Raw genomic sequence first — 21039 nt, forward strand, 5'->3', positions numbered from 1 at the left:
ATAAGTTTTGCTGTTGAGCACTTTGAACAAACGCTGAAATAGTTAGGTCAGTGCAGGTGATAATGCTTGGGCATAATATGATCAATACAGTCCAGTTCCTGGTAGCAAACTTGCTGCCTTGTTTTGAACCATTAGCAGTTTCATACCATTTTCAATAGCCCCACATACAACATATTGTACTGATCCAACCATATAGACTACCATTGTGATTTTTTAAAAATGAAATTGCTGAATGCAAGGTGTGTGTTTTTTTAAAAAAATAAGCAAATAGGAATCACAAATGTGCAACAGGAAATGTATTTAAGAAAATTACGAATGTTAGTTAGGTTTAAGTTTCAGAACAATGGGTATCCAAAGAACTGTGAGCAAAAAAACGAGCTCCTTGAGTTCTGCAGCTCATGCATTTTTGCATGCAATGCTTTATTGTAAGATGTAGAACAGTGCCCTTTGGGAGTGGAAGGTGCCTTCCATATGTGAACGATTGCATAGTGTGTTTCCTTTTTACCACTGCAACCCCTTTAGAAACACTCCCACTTTTTAAGTCTCTGACCTCATTTCTCCAGATCTCCTGTTCTTACTTCTCACTATTGTTCGCAGATGGGTGAAGGATAACTCATAAGATTTTGCAGAGATCTTTTCAGTACAAAAGTTTGTAAAATAGATTCAGAGCAGAAATGCATGTAAATGGAAAAGTATGTATGTTTAAATACTTCTAAAGCTGAGCATTGCTGTTCTGTTGAAGGACCTGCACCATTTGGGTCCAGCTGGGTAAAACATTACTGCATGTACAAGAAGGAGACTAAGAAGTTTACAATGATACCCTTTGAGCACAGGTCAGGAGGAAAGATTGTGAGTACATTTCCCATATCATTGTACTTCATGCCCTATATCTAAATGAGAGTATGAGAGATAAGGCTTGCTCTATAGTTATTCTCTGTGTAGTTGACATTTTTTGTTTTAAGTATAGTAAGGTATAATAATGAAATGATAAGAATTCTGGAAAAGTTCTAGGGTTGGGTTGTAAAGAGCAGAGGAGATGCTATCCCAAAATGTTCTTATTTTATCTGCAATATTGCATTAATGCCAAAGGGATTAAAGTTTAGTTTGAGAATAACTAGCTAGGGAAATGCAAAAAAGAACATTCATCTGAAAAGTTTTTTAGTAGCTTCATGTTTACTTTATTTTGTAGGCTTTCTGTGTCTGTAACATCTGGAACATTTCAACAAATTCAAAAATTCAGATTAGGGCAATACATTCATAGGCCAGCCAAAATATCATGAAATATTTTGAAATCTTTTGAGTTCTGCAGAACTCTTCATCAGGCTAGATAGTAAACAGGATAGAGGGAAAGGAAAAGTTGTCATATGGTGAAGATATGGAGTCTGCATCTGGTCACAGTCTTAAGACACAATGTGTGGTAATAATAGGAGTAGCAGACAATCAAATGAATGTCTGCAGGCATCAGGTTGTACTTAGGGCTGCTGGGAAGAAAGAACATACAGTGGCTGATTTTCCCCATATTTGAAACCGTAAACCAAGCACACCTGGCATATCACTTAGTAGAGCCTCATTTGAATGTCTACTACCTTGTGCCTTGTACCACCTTAAGACTGTGACCAGATGCAAACTCCATGGGTTGTATCCAGTGAACTTGCAAAAATTATATAACAGAATTTCCCCTGCCTCTTCACTCTTCATGCCCCCTCCACACCAGCTCTAAAGGGTTAGGGGGATCCCCAAAACAGATCTATGAGTGCATAGGGGAGGAGAGGGAGGAGAAGTCCTTTCATTAATGAAACAACTTTGTTGGATACAACCACGTGATTCTCCTTGGCCTTCTGATAGCAACAGTCTTTCTTTCTGTGCCTAGTATTCCGAAGGCTTACAGTACTTGTAAGAAATTGTGGCCCTCCAGGTAGGACTCTTATCTGATCCTCAAAACTGTCTCCAGGCCATACCCCTCACCAGTCCTATTCTGTAACCATGTGTGTTTGCCTGGTTGCAACTCGAATTGTAGTCAAACGGCCCACCCACACTTGCATATGCTCCTGGGTAAAACACTAAAAAGGGAATGCAGCCCTTGGTCTAAAAAGTGTTACCCAACCGTGATATACTTACAGACAACCCAAGTTGGAGGTTCACCTGATAGTGTATTTTGTGTGTGTGTGTAAAGCATGTTTGAGTCCAAGAGGTCGTCAATACTGAAGAAGACTTGCATAAGGAAACTAAATGACAAGAATAAGTAAATTTCTGTGCACATCAGAATCTAGAAATTGCAATATTAAATAAACACATGCTACCTGATTTATGATTTTACCTTACGTTTTTAATAATGCTTCCTATATTAAAGTTTTCATATAATGAAATGTTTTCAGGGTGAGCTGGAAGTCCTTCTCCTTAAGTACTGTACCAAAAGGAATACTGATACTATAGATAGGCGCTTCTGTTTTGACATGGAAGCACTAGATCGGTAAGTTGGTCAGGTAAATATTAATATTATGTTCCCATAGAATTCATTTAATCTCAAGTTTTTCAAATGCACAGAAGTAAAACAGGGAAGTTATGGCTACCAACTAGGAAAAAATGATAGTTGTCCTGTGAGCATTTCTAGCCTCCAAGCAATTTTTCGCGGTCCATAAGATTGTCCGCAATTTGATGGCATATTTCTTTCTTTAATGACCTGGTGTTGATTCCATTTTTTCATGCTGAGCTGGGCAAGGAGGTTTCAACCTCTCTGCAAACCCCAGTGTGACAGGAGATAACGATATCACCCCTGTTCATGAACAAGACAAAGCTGAGGAAGTAGGCTGGGAGGCACCTTCTGTGTATTTCTTTTTGTGTGAGCAAGAGAGACATGTGTCTTGTGTAGCAGTGAGTGCAAGGTGCCTATGGCAACTTTGGGCATACATTCGTACCTCAGAAGTCGATCAGAATCTGTTCTGGAAGTCCGTTCAACTCCCGAAACATTCAACTTCCGAAGCGCAGCTTCTGATTGGCTGCAGGAAGCTCCTGCAGCCAATCAGAAGCCGCAGAAGCCCCGTTGGATGTTCGGTTTCCAAAAGAATGTTCAAAAACTGGAACAGTCGTTCGGGAGCCGAAACATTTGACCTACTTGCTTTGACCATACCTAATGCTGGCATGAAGCCCTCGGTGCCTCCCCACTCCCTAAATAGACATATCAGTTTTATGGCCGTAAAGGACAGCTGAATTCATTTATTCCAGTTTTTGTGTATTTGTGTTTTGGGTTTGTGAATACGAGAGAGGAATCTCTGTGAAAAAGACTTACTTGAACCATAACACCAAACAAGTTTAAAGCATGCCAGTCCTGCATGCCTGCTCACCTTTTCACCCGGTTCACCTTGTAGCAACTTACATATTTATTTAGAAAGTTTATAGGCTGCTCTTTAGCAAGAAAGCTATAAAATCACAATAAAACATGTAGCTGCATCACCCAGCCATAAAATAAAATGCCAGCACAAAACCACGTCACTACAGCAAACACTGAAAAAGGCCTGAGCTAGTAAAAAGCTCCCCAAAAATGGTGCAATTCTGGGAGGGGAATTCAAAAAATGGGGTGCTTCAAGAGAGGAGGCCCTTAAAGCGGTCACCATCCAGTTCATGGGCAGGATCTAAGAGCAAGGCCAACAAGTCTGATCTTAATGTGCAGATTACATTTATGCAGGAAAAGGCAGTCCTTCAAGTAACCAGATCCTGAGCTGTTTAAAGATCAGAACCATAATTATGAATTGCATTCCAAAATGGTCAGGAAGTCTACTGTAACTCTCTAAGAACTAAAGTTGTGTTCTATGTCTAGTCCCACTTAATAACCAACCATGTTGCAGTATTTCACACTAACAGTTATTTCCAGATAGCCTGAAAGGAGCCCTATGCTCGTTGTAGCAGCGTCCAGGATTTCTAATATGTTTGTGTGAAATGTGATCAAAGGCTGCTCATTTGATCTTAAGCACTTTTTGGACTAAATTTAAACAAGTAAAACTGCTAGATTCTCTCTTGTGCCCCTGATCCACATAGAACCTAACACTAATACAACTAGAAATAATACTGCATAACAATTTTATGATCTATTGTCCTGCCTGTTCCCCAATCCTTTTTGGTTGACTATTGTATCTTCTCTTTAATACTTCTTTTAAAATAAGGGTTATAGTGGACTATATTACATGCCAACTTCAAGGATATTTGATGGTTTCAAACATGCCCATATTGCTTTTGTAGAGTGCCTATGATAATAATTTGGACAGGATTATTAATGCTCATTAGAGATTTTAAAAATTAATTTTTTACCTTCATTTGTGCTTTGGTAGACCTGGTATGCCTGTTACCATGCAAGCATTCTCAGAAGAGGACAGAAACCAGTGGTTCGAAGCCTTAGATGGAAAAGAAGCTGTAAGAAGAAAACTATGATTTTGTTGTTGTTGTTGTGATGGCAAAATATTACAACATAGACTAACCTCCTGTTTCTTTATGCTGTTAATATAGGTTGAGCATTGTCACAGCAACCTGGTTTGCACATCACATTAAAATCTAGTTAAAATGAAGCTGTGGTTTAATGTGAATCCACAGACAAGACAGAATCTGGCTGATCATGATGTCCAAACGTGGATTTGTGCTTTGTTTCTCTGCAAACAAACCACAAGCCCAGGTTTGGAATCACAACAAGCCAGACTTTGTCCTGCTCCCTGGTGAGGAAGTAGCAGCAGGACTCGGGAAGGAATGGAGTTTGAACTTCTCAGTGGTGTGCTCCAGTAACCTTAAGCCATAGTTTTCTTGTTTTTTAAAACTATGGTTAATGCAGTAGTTCTCAAAGGGTGTGGCATGCCATACTGATGTGGCAGGAGAGGATGGCAACTGTGTCAGAAATTTTCAAGGACAATTAGTATTACATTTTTGGGAATGATTTATGTTTCTTATGTAGCTGCATTGTTTTATACTCTCTTGATGACTCGTGATCGTATTAGAAAGTAGTTGTGTTCTATGTTTTAAATTAAGCACTGCTAGATGTTGTTTCTTTTTGTTTTCCAATGTATTTCTTATCGATAAAAAAACAAGTGTCGTGTGAGCAAAATTTTATTCTGAAAGTGTGGCCCAGAGAAAAAAGTTTGAGAACCACTGGTTTAATTTGACATGTGAATCAGGCCAGCATGGACTACAAGTGCTGGGTTGTCCAATCCTTAACTTCCAGTACTGATGCACCATAATTTTTTGTTGGCTATGATGGAACAGCCCACTTCTCCTGTTTAGTAGGGAAGATTTTGTTTGTTCGTTTTTCTCACCCCCCCCCAAAAAAAAGCCTGAATTTGAGTGTACTTATATTTTTTCTGTCTCTCTTTGCCAGGTGTTTCTCAATTTGAACAGGGCTAACATAAAAAAAGAAGGAAGTAAGTACTTGTCTTCAGTTGTAATTTTGTTAAAAATAACCTTGATTTTGAAGAAGCAACAGTTATATGTTTGAATAGGCTTAATTTTGCATTTCTTCCCATTGTTAGTCTTTATATTGTTGTAAGGGAAGTGTACTATAGACCTGAGATATTTTCAAACTGTTTCTCCTTCTAGGTGCCCAGTTGGATAAGCTTGGGTTCACAATTCTGAGAAGATGCATAAGTGCTGTTGAAACAAGAGGTAATGGCAAACTCAGTTCAAGGTAGCGTTTCATGAAGGCTTATTGGTTGAGCTTAGAGGCAGAGAGTGATTGTCAGAGCTTTGATAGGGATTCTGGTATTACGAGAGGGAAAGGACATTTCTGCACAACAGTGCTAGAAGACAAATGACAATACATTTTTGGGGGAATGGGTGTGAGTTTTACAGCATTTGTCTTAATGGATCATAGTATTCATATACCTTGGAATAGTCCTTACAAGAACCATGCACTGGCCCCAAAATTAGAAACAAGAGGTAAAACTGATAGGATCTGAAGCCAAGGTTTGTTCTTTGCTTACCAGCTATGATTTATTTTAACAGAACAAACCATGACCCTCAGTTAAAATGCAACACTAAGCCAACATTTGCAGTTTGTTACTCCCCCTCGCTAGTGAGGAGCCCATAGTGGCAGCAGCTGAGCATTCATGGTAAACCATTAGCCATGACTTACCATGAAATGTGAGTACAGCTAGTGAATTCATGGCTAAAATGAGATCTTGCTAGTTCGCAGGTCATGCAGTTAACTGCCATGGTATTGCCGCTCTTTGTAAAGGTGTGTGTGGTTTTTCACAAGGCTTCAGTCAAAATTAGAAAATATTTGGAAAAACTTGAAAGTGAGCCATCTTTATGTTGTACTACTTTTCAGTGCTGTTAATAATAATAATAGTATATAAAGTATCATGTGTAATAGAACTGGAGCTTTGTGCTTCTTACAAGGTAATGACTGTTCAGAATATATCTTCTAAATAAATTCTTACTGCAGGCTTTTTAAAAAAACAAACAAAAAACCTAAGGTTTTATTCCCAGATGTGGCAGCTTTGTTGTGATGGGAGATATGTGTGTGTGTATATATATATATATATATATATATATATATATATATATATACTTAACAGTTGTGTCTGCATATATTCTGATTATGGTTGCCAGATTGCAACCTGGAGATTCGCTCTTGAAATCCACTGGGAGGGGATACAGTGGGAGGGGATGCAGATAGCGGTCTTTGTTACTTGGGACCATGCATCAGAAAACTTAATATTTATTTTGGGGCTTAGTTAAACTAACGTTTCATGTGGCTTTACTGTCATTTTACTTTGCCATAGCTCTTGTCAATGCACCACCAATTTACATTTGAAGATGGGATAGAAGCACTAAATAGGATTTCTACATACCTAATGGAATATTGAGTTGACAAGCCTAACCAGGCAACTCTTTGGGCAACAGCAGGATAATTTTTAAGTGTTAATCCTGCATTTTTTAGATTATGTGGAACAGACCTTCTTACTTAAACATTTCTCTTTAGCTGCAGAAGCAAGCATTAACTTGAATTCAGTTATAAGAGCCAGGTATAATTAAAAAGTATTAAGTCAATTTGAGATCGGCATTAAATATTTCAGATACCTAGTCTTAACTTGGGGCCCAGTGAATCAATGTGAGATTCATTTATTTCACTGTACTTTTTGACATGCACTGTATATCTCATCACCTTCCCTTCATGAGGCTGCAGTATCTTCTGACCCTTTGAAATACTATAAGGGCATGAATAGTTAGACAGTTTAATTCCTCTTATTTGGATTTTCCAGTAACTTATCCAGATCAATTTTCAAGGGGGTGGGGGGAGCTTCAGTAACCATTGATCTAGTATATAGCGTGATGTGGCTTAACATCTGTAGGACACAACTATCACTTGCCCTTAAGCATGTAACACAGAACAGCTTCATAAGAATTCCATACTGATTTCTGTTATGTTTTTACGTAGGGAATAGTGGCAGTGGTAAAAGACACTGTTTATGCAGCTCGGTCTTACCTGTATCCACATTCATTATATATTTTATATGTTTGGTGTACATTTTCCCACCCCCCTCCTTTAGAATTCATTAAGTTTCTCTGAAAAACATCTAGTATGCATTTTGTGAAGATAGAGGGCAGCAGTAAGCTGTCGTTCTTTGTATTTCTGTAGCAAATGTATATCTGCTTCATTGGTGAGAAACTGGGGGGAAAGTTCCCCATGGAGAAAAAACACGATTTATCCAGCAGATAGGTGATCTTTTATGCAATGAATCATAAAAACCTTAAAGAATAGTTTTGTAGGATGCCAGTCATATAAACATTTTGATCTTCAAAATGTGCTTGTAGTATATTTAACTTTACTGTCACAAACTAATGCTCTTTTAAAAAATTAAATATACTACAGGTTTGCTGTGGTATCAGTGGAATGTTGTTTTTGATCCTCTAAATAAATATTAGAATATTCATATGTAAGCCTTTTGCCTCAAAGTTACCAGTGGTGCTTGGGAGATACAAGATAATAAAAGACCTCAAGCATATCTGTTAGGGAGAATTTACATCTGAGTCCACCAAATAAATGCTAAGGATTGTCACATTTTCACCAACCCTGCACCTTTGCTTTTACAGCAGTCTGAAACAGAGAAATTTATTAGGTGGAGGTTTTCTTCACACATAAGGACTGGTTTTAAAAAGAAGAAAGTGATAACTCCTACAAGTTGTAAGTGTGGTCTTGAAGCTGGAAACAAGGGTGCTACTGACCCTACTCTGTATTGTACAACTCTCTAGGAGATTTGTATAGAGTTGCATCAATGGCCATGAATTAGTTTTCTCAATGTTAGAAATACCTTGTTTCTAAAGAATGCTACTAGTAGCCGAACAAAAAATGTGCTGTCTTTTATACTAAGTTTCCTACTAATATTTCTGGCTGAGATAAAGTCAGCAACTGGTTCTTACAGCACCCCCATTTTTTTGAAAATAAGTTACCTTGTGATTAAGGTTCTTTTATTGCTGGAATAGATATGATAGATTCTCCCAATGCCTTTTACTTTAGGTAAGGGGGGGGAGGTGGCAAAGGACAGAATTTGATTGGGGGTGTGGTGCTTGTGGGGATTAATCCAGCATGCTGTTTCTCAATAGAAATCACTCCCCCAGCTGCTAAAAGATATATACACGTAGTGTACCTGCCTTCTATACCACCAGCCAACGATCTTAAGGGACCATTTCTATTGGGCTATAGTATGGTAAGAAAGGGTTAAAAATCCCCCCACCCCACCAATTAACATGGCCCTTCATGCCATTTTGGTAGATTTTTCAGCTGCTATAGTCAAAGAAAAATATGTTGGGAAAGTCCTTCATCTGTGTTTGGCTTTAATATTCAGCATATTAGGGAAGATATTTAATAGCTGCCGTCAGATACTGTTAGAAAATCTATTGGGTTTTTAGACAGTACCAAATTGTTGTGCCAGGTAATCATGTGAGGATGAATTAAAGAACCTTTTAATGAGGGTGAAAGAGGAGAGCACAAAATATGGTCTGAGGCTCAACATCAAAAAAACTTAGATCATGGCCATTGGTCCCATCACCACCTGGCAAATAGAAGGGGAAGAAATGGAGGCAGTGAGAGATTTTACTTTCTTGGGTTCCATGATCACTGCAGATGGTGACAGCAGTCACGAAATTAAAAGACGCCTGCTTCTTGGGAGAAAAGCAATGACAAACCTAGACAGCATCTTAAAAAGCAGAGACATCACCTTGCCAACAAAGGTCCGTTATAGTAAAAGCTATGGTTTTCCCAGTAGTGATGTATGGAAGTGAGAGCTGGACCATAAAGAAGGTTGATCACCGAAGAATGGATGCTTTTGAATTATGGTACTGGAGGAGACTTGAGAGTCCCATGGACTGCAAGAAGATCAAACCTATCCATTCTCACTGCTCACTGGAAGGACAGATCGTGAAGCTGAGGCTTCAATACTTTGGCCACCTCATGAGAAGAGAAGACTCCCTGGAAAAGACCCTGATGTTGGGAAAGATGGAGGGCACAAGGAGAAGGGGATGACAGAGGACGAGATGGTTGGACAGTGTTCTCAAAGCTACCAGCATGAGTTTGACCAAACTGCAGGAGACAGTGGAAGACAGGAGTGCCTGACGTGCTCTGGTCCATGGGGTCACAAAGAGTTGGACACAACTAAACAACTAAACAACAACAACAAAATCATGTATATTTTTTCCAAAAAAAAATTATCATTTGCTATTATGCCTTACCTATTGTAATTAATGGTTGAGGGGCAGCCATCTAGCCAATTATATAGTTACCTATTTATAGTTTTCAGTATAACTGTTGTGATATGGTTCTGTAGTAGTGCATGTTCATATGGTTCTTGAGGCTTGGCCTGGATCCTTACTGTGGTATCCACTGAAGTCACCAGTTTCTTGAGTCAGCATACTTTGTTCTTAATGTCTGTAATGTTAGCAACTCAGAAAATCAATACACAATCAGAGCTGCAACTTTTGAGACGTACACAAACAATAAGCTGAATTGGTTGTCAAGAATGTTTTCAGCTCTTTGAGATTCTTACTGTGCAGTTTTGTAGCATTAAACCTAGTGATGTAGCAAGCTCTGTATCAGCATCTAACTTTCCCTTATGCATTGAAAAAAGTTTTGGGTTGCAAATGACATGAAAAAGTGAAATATCTTCCTTTATCTCATGGTTTCCCTCCTTTATTTTATTAAATTTTAAACTGCCCTTGAGATCTTAGTTGAAGAGTTACACTTTCCTAACTGTTTACACGAGGCATGCAGAACCTATGGGCAACATGATATTTGCTGAACTACAACTCCCATCATTCCTGGCCATTGGCCATGCTTGCTGGGCTGGTGGGAGTTGTAGTTCAGCAACATCTAGACAGTCAAAGATCCCTCAGCCCTGATTTACACTACGTAATGCCATCAAAATTGTGATTAAATCTCAAGTTCTGCTTTGTGGTTTCATTATCACTTGGATTTATGACAGGAGCTGTATGCACACTACTGAGGGCTCATGAGCCAGTCATGGGCTTGGGGATCCTATAAAAGCCAGCCTGTTTTATTAAACTAATAGCACTAAAAGGAATGAGAGCGAGCATTCTGCAATGTAACCAAAATTCTGTCCAGGTTTCTGGGGTATGACATCTTGTAGACTTTACTTTGGAAATCATAGCTATGTGGATTTGGTGCATTTGACAAAGGTATGTTGATGAGCATATGTGTAGCAAGTGACCGTTTCAAGAGTTCATCTATAAAATGCAGCCTTAGGAATGGAGATGGTAGGGCTTGTATGATACTGCCCTGCACTGTGATAACTCCATTCCCCTAGATGGGGATGCTCAGATCTTTGCGTAAGTAACATTGATTAACAAAATCAGAGTCTGACGGTGATCAAGAATATGTACAAAAACATCTTGAAAGTACAAATAGCCTAGATTTCCAGTTTCGGTCTCTGGACTTCAGAGAAGGCTATTCACAACTGCTGCATAGAAATTGCAATTGTCCCATTGCTTGGTTCTTTGGGCACTTCATGCTGGATATACTAGAAAGAGGAATGTGATGATGTAAATTATACAAGTACTTGTACAAACTATCTCTGTGTGTGTGTGTGTGAGTGTGTGTGTGTGTGTGTGAGAGAGAGAGACTGATTGATTGATTTTCTACTGATTGAAAAGTGGTTATTGTGGTTTTGGTACACCCAATCACATCAGTGATAAAACAGTGTTTAATGGGGGGAAATGTAGTTTGATCCTACTCTTGTCTTCAGAATGTATCCACATAGTTAAAAGTACTTCCAGTCAGATCCTTCTGGGCTTTGTGTTGCATAATAATTTTCACGAAGGCATCAGACGTACTTGTAGATGAATATTTACACATGCCTCAGGCTTTTTATTCATATATGGGTGGTCGGTTTGCCACTAGTTTTGTTAGTACTGAAGTGACAGGAAGACAAATCCCACAGAAATTACTATTTTCTGTTAAAGTAGGCACTTTATAGTTAAGAGATGCCTGTTTCCTTGCTACTGGTATCCTTCTCTTTCCTTCTCGAATCTTCCCCCATTTTCCTTTTGTCACCTGGTTTGTGGGTGAGAATTCCAGCTCAGTTGGTGGCAGATTTGGAATAGGTGTTGAGAGAGAGCTGGTATGTTATAGGAAACAATGTGGTGTTAGCAGTTGGTGAACAGTGAGCCAAATCTGACCCAAAGCCTGCCAGTTGTTGACCACTGCCTTGTTCTTAGGAGCTTTCTCTGAACGCTCTGCTGTAACTGAGGACAAATTCCCTGTACATTACAGCCTAGACCATCCAGAGAGAAAGGCGTTGAACATATGAAAATATTTTCAGTGATGCATGTGTATGAGTGATGTTCCTGTTTAGAGACTCCAAAGCTGCCGTAGTCCCTCAACTTACCATATCCATGAAATGACATCTCAGTGTCTTTTCAGGACTTTCAAATTAAGGTGTGCATTCCTCTTACTCCAGATGAAAAAATTAATTCTCAATAGTTGTGTAAATAAATATATTAAGTCTAAATCATGTTTCCCACTTATCTTTCCTAGGTGTCTTGCATCCTTTTTATAGACGTTATGATAATGAATGCAGTTTTGAGATTGATTGTTCAGGAGACATTTCAAAGCTTACCTTTCTAATGCCTTTGGGTTGTGCTTTTGTATCCCCACCAGGTATAAATGACCAAGGACTGTACAGAGTTGTGGGGGTGAGTTCAAGGGTCCAGAGACTTCTGAATTTGTTGATGGGTATGCCTCTTATTTTTATATCCACTTTTTCTATCCTCTTCTACCATGCCATACTTAGCCCATTTGTACTGGATAAAAACTTACGCAAGGATTAAAGTGAATAGCATTTCGGTTTCTAGAATCTCGGTCCCTAACATGTTCAGGATACTCTTTTGGAGAAATCATAGATGGCACATAAACTAATTCTTAAAGTAGATCAAAGGAGCTTGTAGCTTCATATCCAGAGGAAAGGTGATGTAAGGAGTGATACAGAAGACTGACTGTAGTTGATAATAAATGAATGAATTATTTCAGATTAAATTTCCTAGCTGAATATTGTTGCACATCTATTAAGTGCACACCTTATATGTTAATATCCTTTCTTATTTTGATTGGTAGTGATCCTGTAAGAAGTTTTCTCCTAGTACCGTTTTTTGTGAAGTTTTAACTTTCTCTTTATCCCAACCCACAATTCTGGCTGCACCTCACCACCTTCCCCAAGGTATGGGTACTTAGATGAAATTCTTCACCTGCCTATCATCTAACCCCGCCACAGCAGTCAAAACTGCGTTATTTCCAGACTTCTTGTCCAGAGTGCTTGACAATACATGCAGTCAGATGAGACCACTGGGATTATTTCAGTTTTCTGAGTCTCCCAGACCTGTCACCTCACAGCAGCATGGGTCTGATTCTCAAGGATTCATTGATATTCAGAGAAGCTAGTTTGCAACAGGCTCCTCTCCAGAACCATGCATGCTCCATCTGTGCTGATAACACAGTGTTCTTTGGCAGAGAAAACTAGAGGAAACCAGCAAGTGAATTCATTTCATTACCCCAGACATTATGTGAATGGCAAAGCACTTTTATATTATATGCTGCTGTCAAATCCTTGCCACCTGTATGGCTCTGTTTTAACAGGCTGTCTATTAGGAGTTACGATAGCATGTCAGGCTTGAGATCTTGTATCCCATGTCATGTCAGTTTGTCATAATGATGTTGCTAAATATTAATTTACATGATATCTTTAATCACTGTTAGCAATTTTGTGGTGTTCAAAGACGGCATATAAACCTCCCTGAATCTTGAAGCATCGGGAAGTATTGGGAACTGAAAAAGAAGATTATCAAAAGCCAGTGAAACAAAATAGATGTGGGTGGTTGCTCTGGAATTCAGAGTTTTCATAAGGAAGTTGTGTAGCTATTAACAATGCACTTGGGATATTTAAAATAGCAAAGAAACAACTGAAGGCAGTTCCATGTTCATTTAGAATGAATAAAATAAAGTGAATTATTGCATTCACATGAAATGATAACTACCTTAAAAGGAGGTTTGCTGATCTAGGTCCGTGATATTATGAAAATAATTTTAGCTAAATAAATACTTTGAGAGTTTAGATAGTCACATATTCTTATGCAGTTGTGCTTTCTTTCTTTAGCTCTGCACTGCTGCATAAGTTGCTTGGAGGCAAAGGTGTTTTTCAGCCAAGCATGTACTGTCATATAATTCCACAATATAATGCAATTAGAATGGAGCTTTCAACTTTGGGGAATCTTCAGACATATAATCCCTCACCTGTGGTCTAAAGTGATACTTGAGTTAATTCACTCAAGTATCACATTCTGTTTTATGAGTAGGCCAGGGGCTGCCAATCTCTTTGAACCAGCTGTCACATTTTGAGTTTTGAAAAAGTGCTATACGCACCAGTCACAAAACTGGTCTTGACTGTGGATATCACACAATATAGATTCACTACCCCAACAAACACACAATGGTGCTGTTGCTGTCTATTTATATCCCACTTGTCTTTCATCATTAACCCAAGGTAGTTTACGTGTAGTTCCAAGCTTGTCATACATTCAAGCACGACCAGGTTAGCTTCAGCAAAGTAGTGGCTTCATGTTCCTTCAGATCATATACTGAGCTTATAGATCTCTTAATGGAAGGAATTCATTGTCAACAGTTGGAAGTCTGGACCCAACCCATGGTATGGTAACAGAACAAACAAAAATCTGATCCAGTTTGTTTTGTTCAAATACATTTTTTTCCTTACCTGCAGAACATTACTGGGCATTGGGTAAAGATCTCTGTACTAATCCCTAAATAACAATCAACACATCATCTTCATATGTAACTATATAATATATCAACTAGCAAAATGCCCAGCAAATTTGTTGGGTATGTGTATAGGGAAATGGAGGGCTCTAACTAACACCCAACTCTTTCCCCATTTGTCCCCCTTTCAGCTCACTTCCTGGGTTCAAGTTCTGGATCATTTTGGTTCAGAGCACCAGTTTTGGCTTAGTTCTTGGTGAGAATGGTTGGATACAAAGCCCCATCAGCTTTCTGTCTTGAGAGAGCTTATCCAGATAGCTACAGAGGAGTAGAAGGGAGTTCTCTTCTTTTCTCAGCCTTCACCCCCTCCCTTTCCCCAGGCTCTGCTCTGTTCAGACGTTTCAAGATTTGGAAGAGGATAGCATGCTGAAAGACAAGAACAAAATTAGGCATGCCTTTTGGATAGTAGTTAATGCTTGCAAGTTGGTCGAAAATGTTACTTGATTTGTATTATTTAAATGAAGTTTAAATAATTGACATAATTAGACAGAATATTCAGTTATAAGAATTAATTGGTTGGCATAGCTTTTAGAAGAGAATTACTTGGTTTCTGTTCGAAAGGACTACACCTTTAATAAAGAGACCTAATTTGATTTGTTGCTGCTCTGGCAAGCCCAGTTATATGTGAAATCTAAAATGTATTAGTGTCAGTTACTACTGCTTTAGTTTTTGTTAAATTTTCTATCACTCACCATAAGAAAAAACAAATTGACATGTATATATTTTTTAAATCACAAAGTTCCTCAGTCAATTTGTGATGCATTGGACTGTGACATGCTATCTTTAAGATAAAACAGGACTATATTTTAAAGAAATCGTCAATGCAGTTTCATTTCTTTGTCAAGAAGAATCTGTGGTGTTTGATCATTCAGGCATTTTAGAGCTCAGTTTTACTGAGCCACTTCCTACTTACAGGAAATGAAATTGATATGGTGGCCAATGTATTGTGTAACATTGACTGAGTTGTTTGATGGTAAAAGAAGAAATGTGGAAGTATAACTCACTCATTACTTCACTCCCTTTAATTATAGATTCATTCTGCAGCATACTCCCCCGTGTTCTGGTTAGATGCCATAGCTTTAGTGAATATTTTCTAGCAATCTCTTGCACAGAAGCAGGCATTACATGTGAATATGTTTTTACTATATTGCTCTTGAGCAGCAAGGTTTATTATTACTATAAAAGAAAATATTTGCCCCCTGCAGCCTTAAGAAATTGTTTGTGCAGTGACACTTTGGGAAGGCTGGGGGGGGGGGCGAGTATTCAAAGTGTCACTGCACAAACAATTTCTTAAGTTTCTTTTTAATGAGGTAATGAAATAAAATTAGCTTAATTTTCTTACTGCGTAAAAGTCTGTTTTCCATTAGTTGAATATGTGATCTGTATGCTGGGATGGTCACTTCTTTATTCAAACATTTGGGTGTTGATTGGAAGTATCAACATCTGAAACAGCACTTTCAAACAAAAGTTATTTTTATTTGATCACTGGACAATGATGTTGACCTTTTGCTCCCCTTTTTGATAGCACCTTGCACATTTTCTCTTGTTGAACACTTGCAAGAAAGTCAGCTTAGCTTCCCACTGCTTGCCTAGATGTCCCTCCCCACCCCATTTCCTTTAACAACAAACAATTACACTTCATGGGAGCAACATGGAATAACATAATTCGGTCTAGTTTATTGTGGTGTTTTTTGTGGTGCACAGCCTATCAACAAGATATGCATTAAGTTGGGAGAGGGAGTTGGCTGTTTGCATTGCAAGAGATGCCATGTTTGAAAGAGTAATATTAGATTAGTGCCTGCTTGTTCCCAATGGGATCAATGAATGTTTCAACCCATGTACAAATCTAATCTCCCCCCCCCCCTTTTTGTGGGTTATTTTCTAGATGCAAAAACAAGTAATGAAGTTGACTTGGAAAATTCCATGGAATGGGAAGTGAAGACAATAACAAGTGCAATGAAACTATACTTAAGGTAACATTAAGCTTTAAAGTTACTGTAATCTAACTTAGTTATGACATACTGAAGATCTAAATCGGGCATAAGCAAACTCGGCCCTCCAGATGTTTTGAGACTACAATTCCCTGACCACTAGGGATGATGGGAGTTGTAGTCCCAAAACATCTGGAGGGTCGAGTTTGCCTATGCCTGATTTAAATATTGTACTGTTCCACTGAAAAGTGCAAATTTATTATAGAAGGCTATGACACTGCAGTTTGTGGAAATATTAAAAATAAAACTCTCATAGTCTGCACCTATGGACTGTCCTGCAGAACACATGGGCTGTGGGGTAAGGATCCTGATTTCTTTACCCTGGTAAGAATACCCAACACTTCCCCCCACTTTTGTATACCAGGGGAATGATACCCAAGGGGATATCTGGTGAGATGGGGATTCATCCCACTGTTATAAAAAGTGCACCAAATGCGGTGGGAGAAAGTATATGGATTTTATTCTTTGGACGTGTTTGTACTTGGAATAGTAATACATATTAATAGGCATTCTTAATAATTCCACACCGTTTGTCTTAACAGAAGCCTTCCAGAGCCCCTGATGACGTATGATTTACACGGAGAGTTCATCGTTCCTGCCAGTAAATATTTGACTTACAAATACATCTTACTTCTTTTAAAACAGTTACGATAGAGATCAGGGAATAGTAGCCTCAATTAAATTTCTACTTTGAGTAAATTAACTCAAACATTTTTTACATGGAAATCATTTGAAAACTGTTTTTTCTTCCCTCCCCTCAATATATTATATACATAAAAATGATCTGCATATTAATAGCCTCGTGCAGTAAAATACTGACAGTCTTGGATATACTTAAAGTTTTAATATTACCTACAACATTGTTTAGCTTATTTTAAAACTAGTGCTAGCCTTACTGCGGAAGTACCTTTTCATGTCTCTGTTAATTCCTCCTCCCCCTGCAAAATAATATACCCCAGAAATGGTAGTGTTACATAAATCTATACATCTCAAAATCTCCTATTACCTGATACTTCTTTGCACTGAGATCCTTGTGAGGTCCATATCCCAAGCTCAGTTGGTTAGAGTGTGGTGCTTGATAGCATGAAGGTCATAGGTTCGAACCCTGTATGGACCACTTGCATATTCTTGCATTGCAAGGTGTTAGACTAAATGACTCTCAGGGTCCCTTCCAACTCTACAATTCTGTGATTCTTATGTATTCCTAGAAGTCATGAATGTACAGGTGGAGTTAAACTTTTATCAACTAAAAGGAAGACTTGGAGAAGGCAGCACATCAGCTGCAGAAATATAATTCATTTTAAGGTGAAAAAGACATTATGGGCAGCAGATTTTGGCAAAATATCAATGAGATACCTAGGCAAGTGAAAATATTCTGTAAAGCAATGAAGTAGCTTTTATTTTAAAAAAGATGTTCAACAGACAGTTTACCCTTTCATTGGTTAGCCTCGTTTATTCATAGATTATATTAAGTAGGCTGAACACACAAGGCACAATGGAGAACAGCCTGCAAAAGATTGGCTACCTAGTTCAAATCTGTGTACATGAGAGAGAAGTTCTGCCTCAACCCACCTGTGCTGCCTCTTCATTCTCATTACCACCTGTAGTTACGATGCAATGACATTAGATTCCACAACCGGCATCATTTCTCTTCTTTTCCAATATGAAGATTATAGCAACTATACTGTAGCTACTCAGCCTGAGCCTTTCTGGCCCATGTTTCCCCTTACTATTCCATTAGCACCTTCTATCCTTTGTTACCTGTTTCCTTACCCCATTTTTCTTACCCCTAAATGGTTTTTCCCTACTCCCTTCCCCTACTCCCTTCCCCTGCACCCCCTTGCCTCATCTTCCACACTGTTCCTGTGGGTCCTTCAACCCTCTGGAACAGATATTCAGGAAGACACAGTAGCAGGATGAGGGAATTGAAGAAAATTGCCTCGCCTTCTCTTACGTTAGCAGATGCCTCTGCTTGATTTGATTTCACTATGTCAAGAGAATAAAAAGGTCATTCTGCTACAGTAATATAATTTCTTACTCTGCAGTTTCTTTCTAGAGAAATGGAAGTGGCTAACCAAAATAATAGCATTGATCTAAAAAAAATATTGAGGGTAGAAAAGAAACGATAACTAAAATACCATACTTCCCCCCTCCAAAAAAAGGGAGAGAAAGCCAGGAATAAGGAGAAATGGGGAAATAGTTGGTTTTCTTTTTTTATCAATAATGTATATTGTGCCAAATGTATGACTAATAATTACTTCTTCATTCTTTTATGTAGAAAGTGGCACCCCCGAGTCCCGTGTTAACGCTATCCATTTCTTGGTTCATAAACTTCCAGACAAGAACAAAGAAATGCTCGATATTTTGGTGAAACACTTAGCAAAGTAAGCATCTTGTCTTCTAATTTAGTTCTCAGATGTTTAAAAAGTAGGCTTAATTATGTTCAGAGATGAATTCTGTTCTATACAGGAACATAATTTACAACACAGATGTGAAGCTTGCCTTGTTCTGTATGTTTCTTAGGAGAAATAAGCTGAAATGCAATCCATTGATGAAGTCATCCAAGTGTTTGCTTAACAGTGTTAGATGTTTATTGTGGGTTTGATCAAAGGTAAAGAGAGGGGGGGGGTTTTGTAGATCTTTGGAGATTCATTGGTAAATTTAAATTGGCTTCACACTGCTTCCTTGTGATAGTCTAATGTGTTAGTGTATCTTCAGATTCATTTGGTTTTAGAGTGTAACTATCAGGTTTTCTTCTGTTTCAAAACTTGGAAAGAAAAGTGGGGAAACCATTATACAAGTTCAGTAGGGAAATCTCCCACCCACCCACCTTGAAAGTTCTGCTTTATAACTTCATAATTTTGAATGTTCTCTTTTTCTTTTTGTTCTTCAAAAGCGTTTCAAAGCATGCCAAGAAGAATCTCATGACTGTAGCAAATTTAGGAGTAGTGTTTGGACCAACATTAATGCGACCACAGGAAGAAACTGTGGCTGCCCTCATGGACCTGAAGTTTCAGAATATTGTAGTGGAGATCCTAATTGAAAACCATGATAAGGTAAACTGGGAGAAGCAGGGAGGATTTTGCTTTTATTCCACAATATGTAATGTACAGTCTTTTTTTATATTTATATTTAGCAACATGAGATTTAACATGTTCCTATGTTCAGACTTATTGCTGTTAGTACTTTCTTGTCAAAATAATATCATCCACACAAAAGGTATCTGCTAGCTTGGGGAAAAGGTTTGCAGAAGTCCCAAAAAAAACTTTGGGGGGGGGTTGTTCAGTGAGCATTACAAATGATTAGTGGGCAAATTGTTTACAGACTGTTGGAGAGAAAACCCAGGAAACTGGTGGAATGGAATGTCTTGCAAAAGGAATTTCAGAAATAGACTGGAAAGAGAAGCTGCTGAATTGCAACTCATTACCAAACTTAAAACCATGGAGAGACCTGGTCTGAACAAAGACATTGGATTCTTATCTCATTATACATGACTAAGCCATTTTTCACCTTCTCACCCCTTGCCTTTTCCTGTAAGACCTATTGCAGTCGTTAAGAGTCGTCAACAGGCTCATCTCAGCTATCTGCCAATCACCCATTCCCACCACCCTTCTGAGTAATACCCCTCCCCACCTTCTCACTATATAGAAGGATCTGGCAACTTCTGTTTCAGTGTATCTGAAGAAGTGTGCATGCACACGAAAGCTCATACCAAGAACTAACTTAGTTGGTCTTTAAGGTGCTACTGGAAGGAATTTTTTATTTTGCAAAAGGGTGTAATGGGCTTCTTGGACAGGTGCCTCACACTGATTTTATTCCATGCTCATGATATTGTCTTATTTCTTGTGTTACTTGTGTAAGACAGTAATACTAGCTCTTCAAATAATATGAAAATTTGAAAGAAGTCCAACACCATTAAATGCCACCCCCCCTTTTCAATAGGGTCTGTTCATGCCTAAAGCACTAAAGTTCTGCAACCTATCATTTACTCTAAACTGTTCACTTTCATTTTCTCCCTACCACACCCTCCCTACTACAATCTCCCATTTAACTCACATGTGACTTTATAGTATCTCATTCATTTCCAGCTCATTGGTTCTCAGTATCCACTGCTTCAGCTTTTCTCCCATGCTGCCCAATTGTACCCAATTGAATTTAGTGTCTTCTAGTTCTCAAGCGCGGGTGGCGCTGTGGTCTAAACCACAGAGCCTAGGGCTTGCTGATCGGAAGGTCGGCAGTTCGAATCCCCGCGACAGGGTGAGCTCCCGTTGTTCGGTCCCAGCTCCTGCCCACCTAGCAGTTCAAAAGCACGTCAAGTGCAAGTAGATTAATAGGTGGGAAGGTAAATGGCGTTTCCGTGCGCTGCTCTGGTTCGCCAGAAGCGGCTTAGTCATGCTGGCCACATGACCCGGAAGCTGTCTGCAGACAAATGCCGGCTCCCTCGGCCTATAGAGCAAGATGAGTGCGCAACCCCAGAGTTATCCACGACTGGACCTAACAGTCAGAGGTACCTTTACCTTTAGTGCTCAAGGCAGGAACATGCTCGCCTCTTAGGAACTTTTAAACTGCCCCTTTCCCCAGTATGGGCTTTGGAGTACATTGTGTGCCATTGCAATAACTCTTGATGCCTTCTCAGTATTTCATATGTCAGAAGCTTTGAGGGCAAGCGCTGAATTTCAGAAATATTCTCTATTGTCAAATTGACGAGAAACCTTTCCCTCATGTTAAAGGCAA

General features: G+C 38.8%; 1 protein-coding gene across 3 annotated transcripts in view; it reads left to right on the forward strand.

Moving 5' to 3' along the window:
• Positions 1-21039, forward strand: part of ARHGAP10 (Rho GTPase activating protein 10) — a 109760-nt gene that overhangs the window by 45303 nt on the left and 43418 nt on the right. For all 3 annotated transcript variants that reach the window (XR_014529899.1, XM_083519986.1, XM_083519985.1), the window contains exons 9-18: positions 743-849; positions 2376-2470; positions 4323-4404; positions 5354-5396; positions 5572-5637; positions 12149-12223; positions 16200-16287; positions 16848-16906; positions 18584-18689; positions 19202-19361. Coding sequence is in view for 2 of the 3 variants with exons in the window: in XM_083519986.1 (XP_083376112.1) it covers positions 743-849; positions 2376-2470; positions 4323-4404; positions 5354-5396; positions 5572-5637; positions 12149-12223; positions 16200-16287; positions 16848-16906; positions 18584-18689; positions 19202-19361 (881 nt within the window). In the remaining variant the exon portion in view is untranslated. The remainder of the gene's footprint in view (positions 1-742; positions 850-2375; positions 2471-4322; positions 4405-5353; positions 5397-5571; positions 5638-12148; positions 12224-16199; positions 16288-16847; positions 16907-18583; positions 18690-19201; positions 19362-21039) is intronic.

This window comes from Podarcis liolepis (genome assembly GCF_965112155.1).
Source record: "Podarcis liolepis genome assembly, chromosome: 9".
NCBI classification, from domain to species: Eukaryota; Metazoa; Chordata; class Lepidosauria; order Squamata; family Lacertidae; genus Podarcis; species Podarcis liolepis.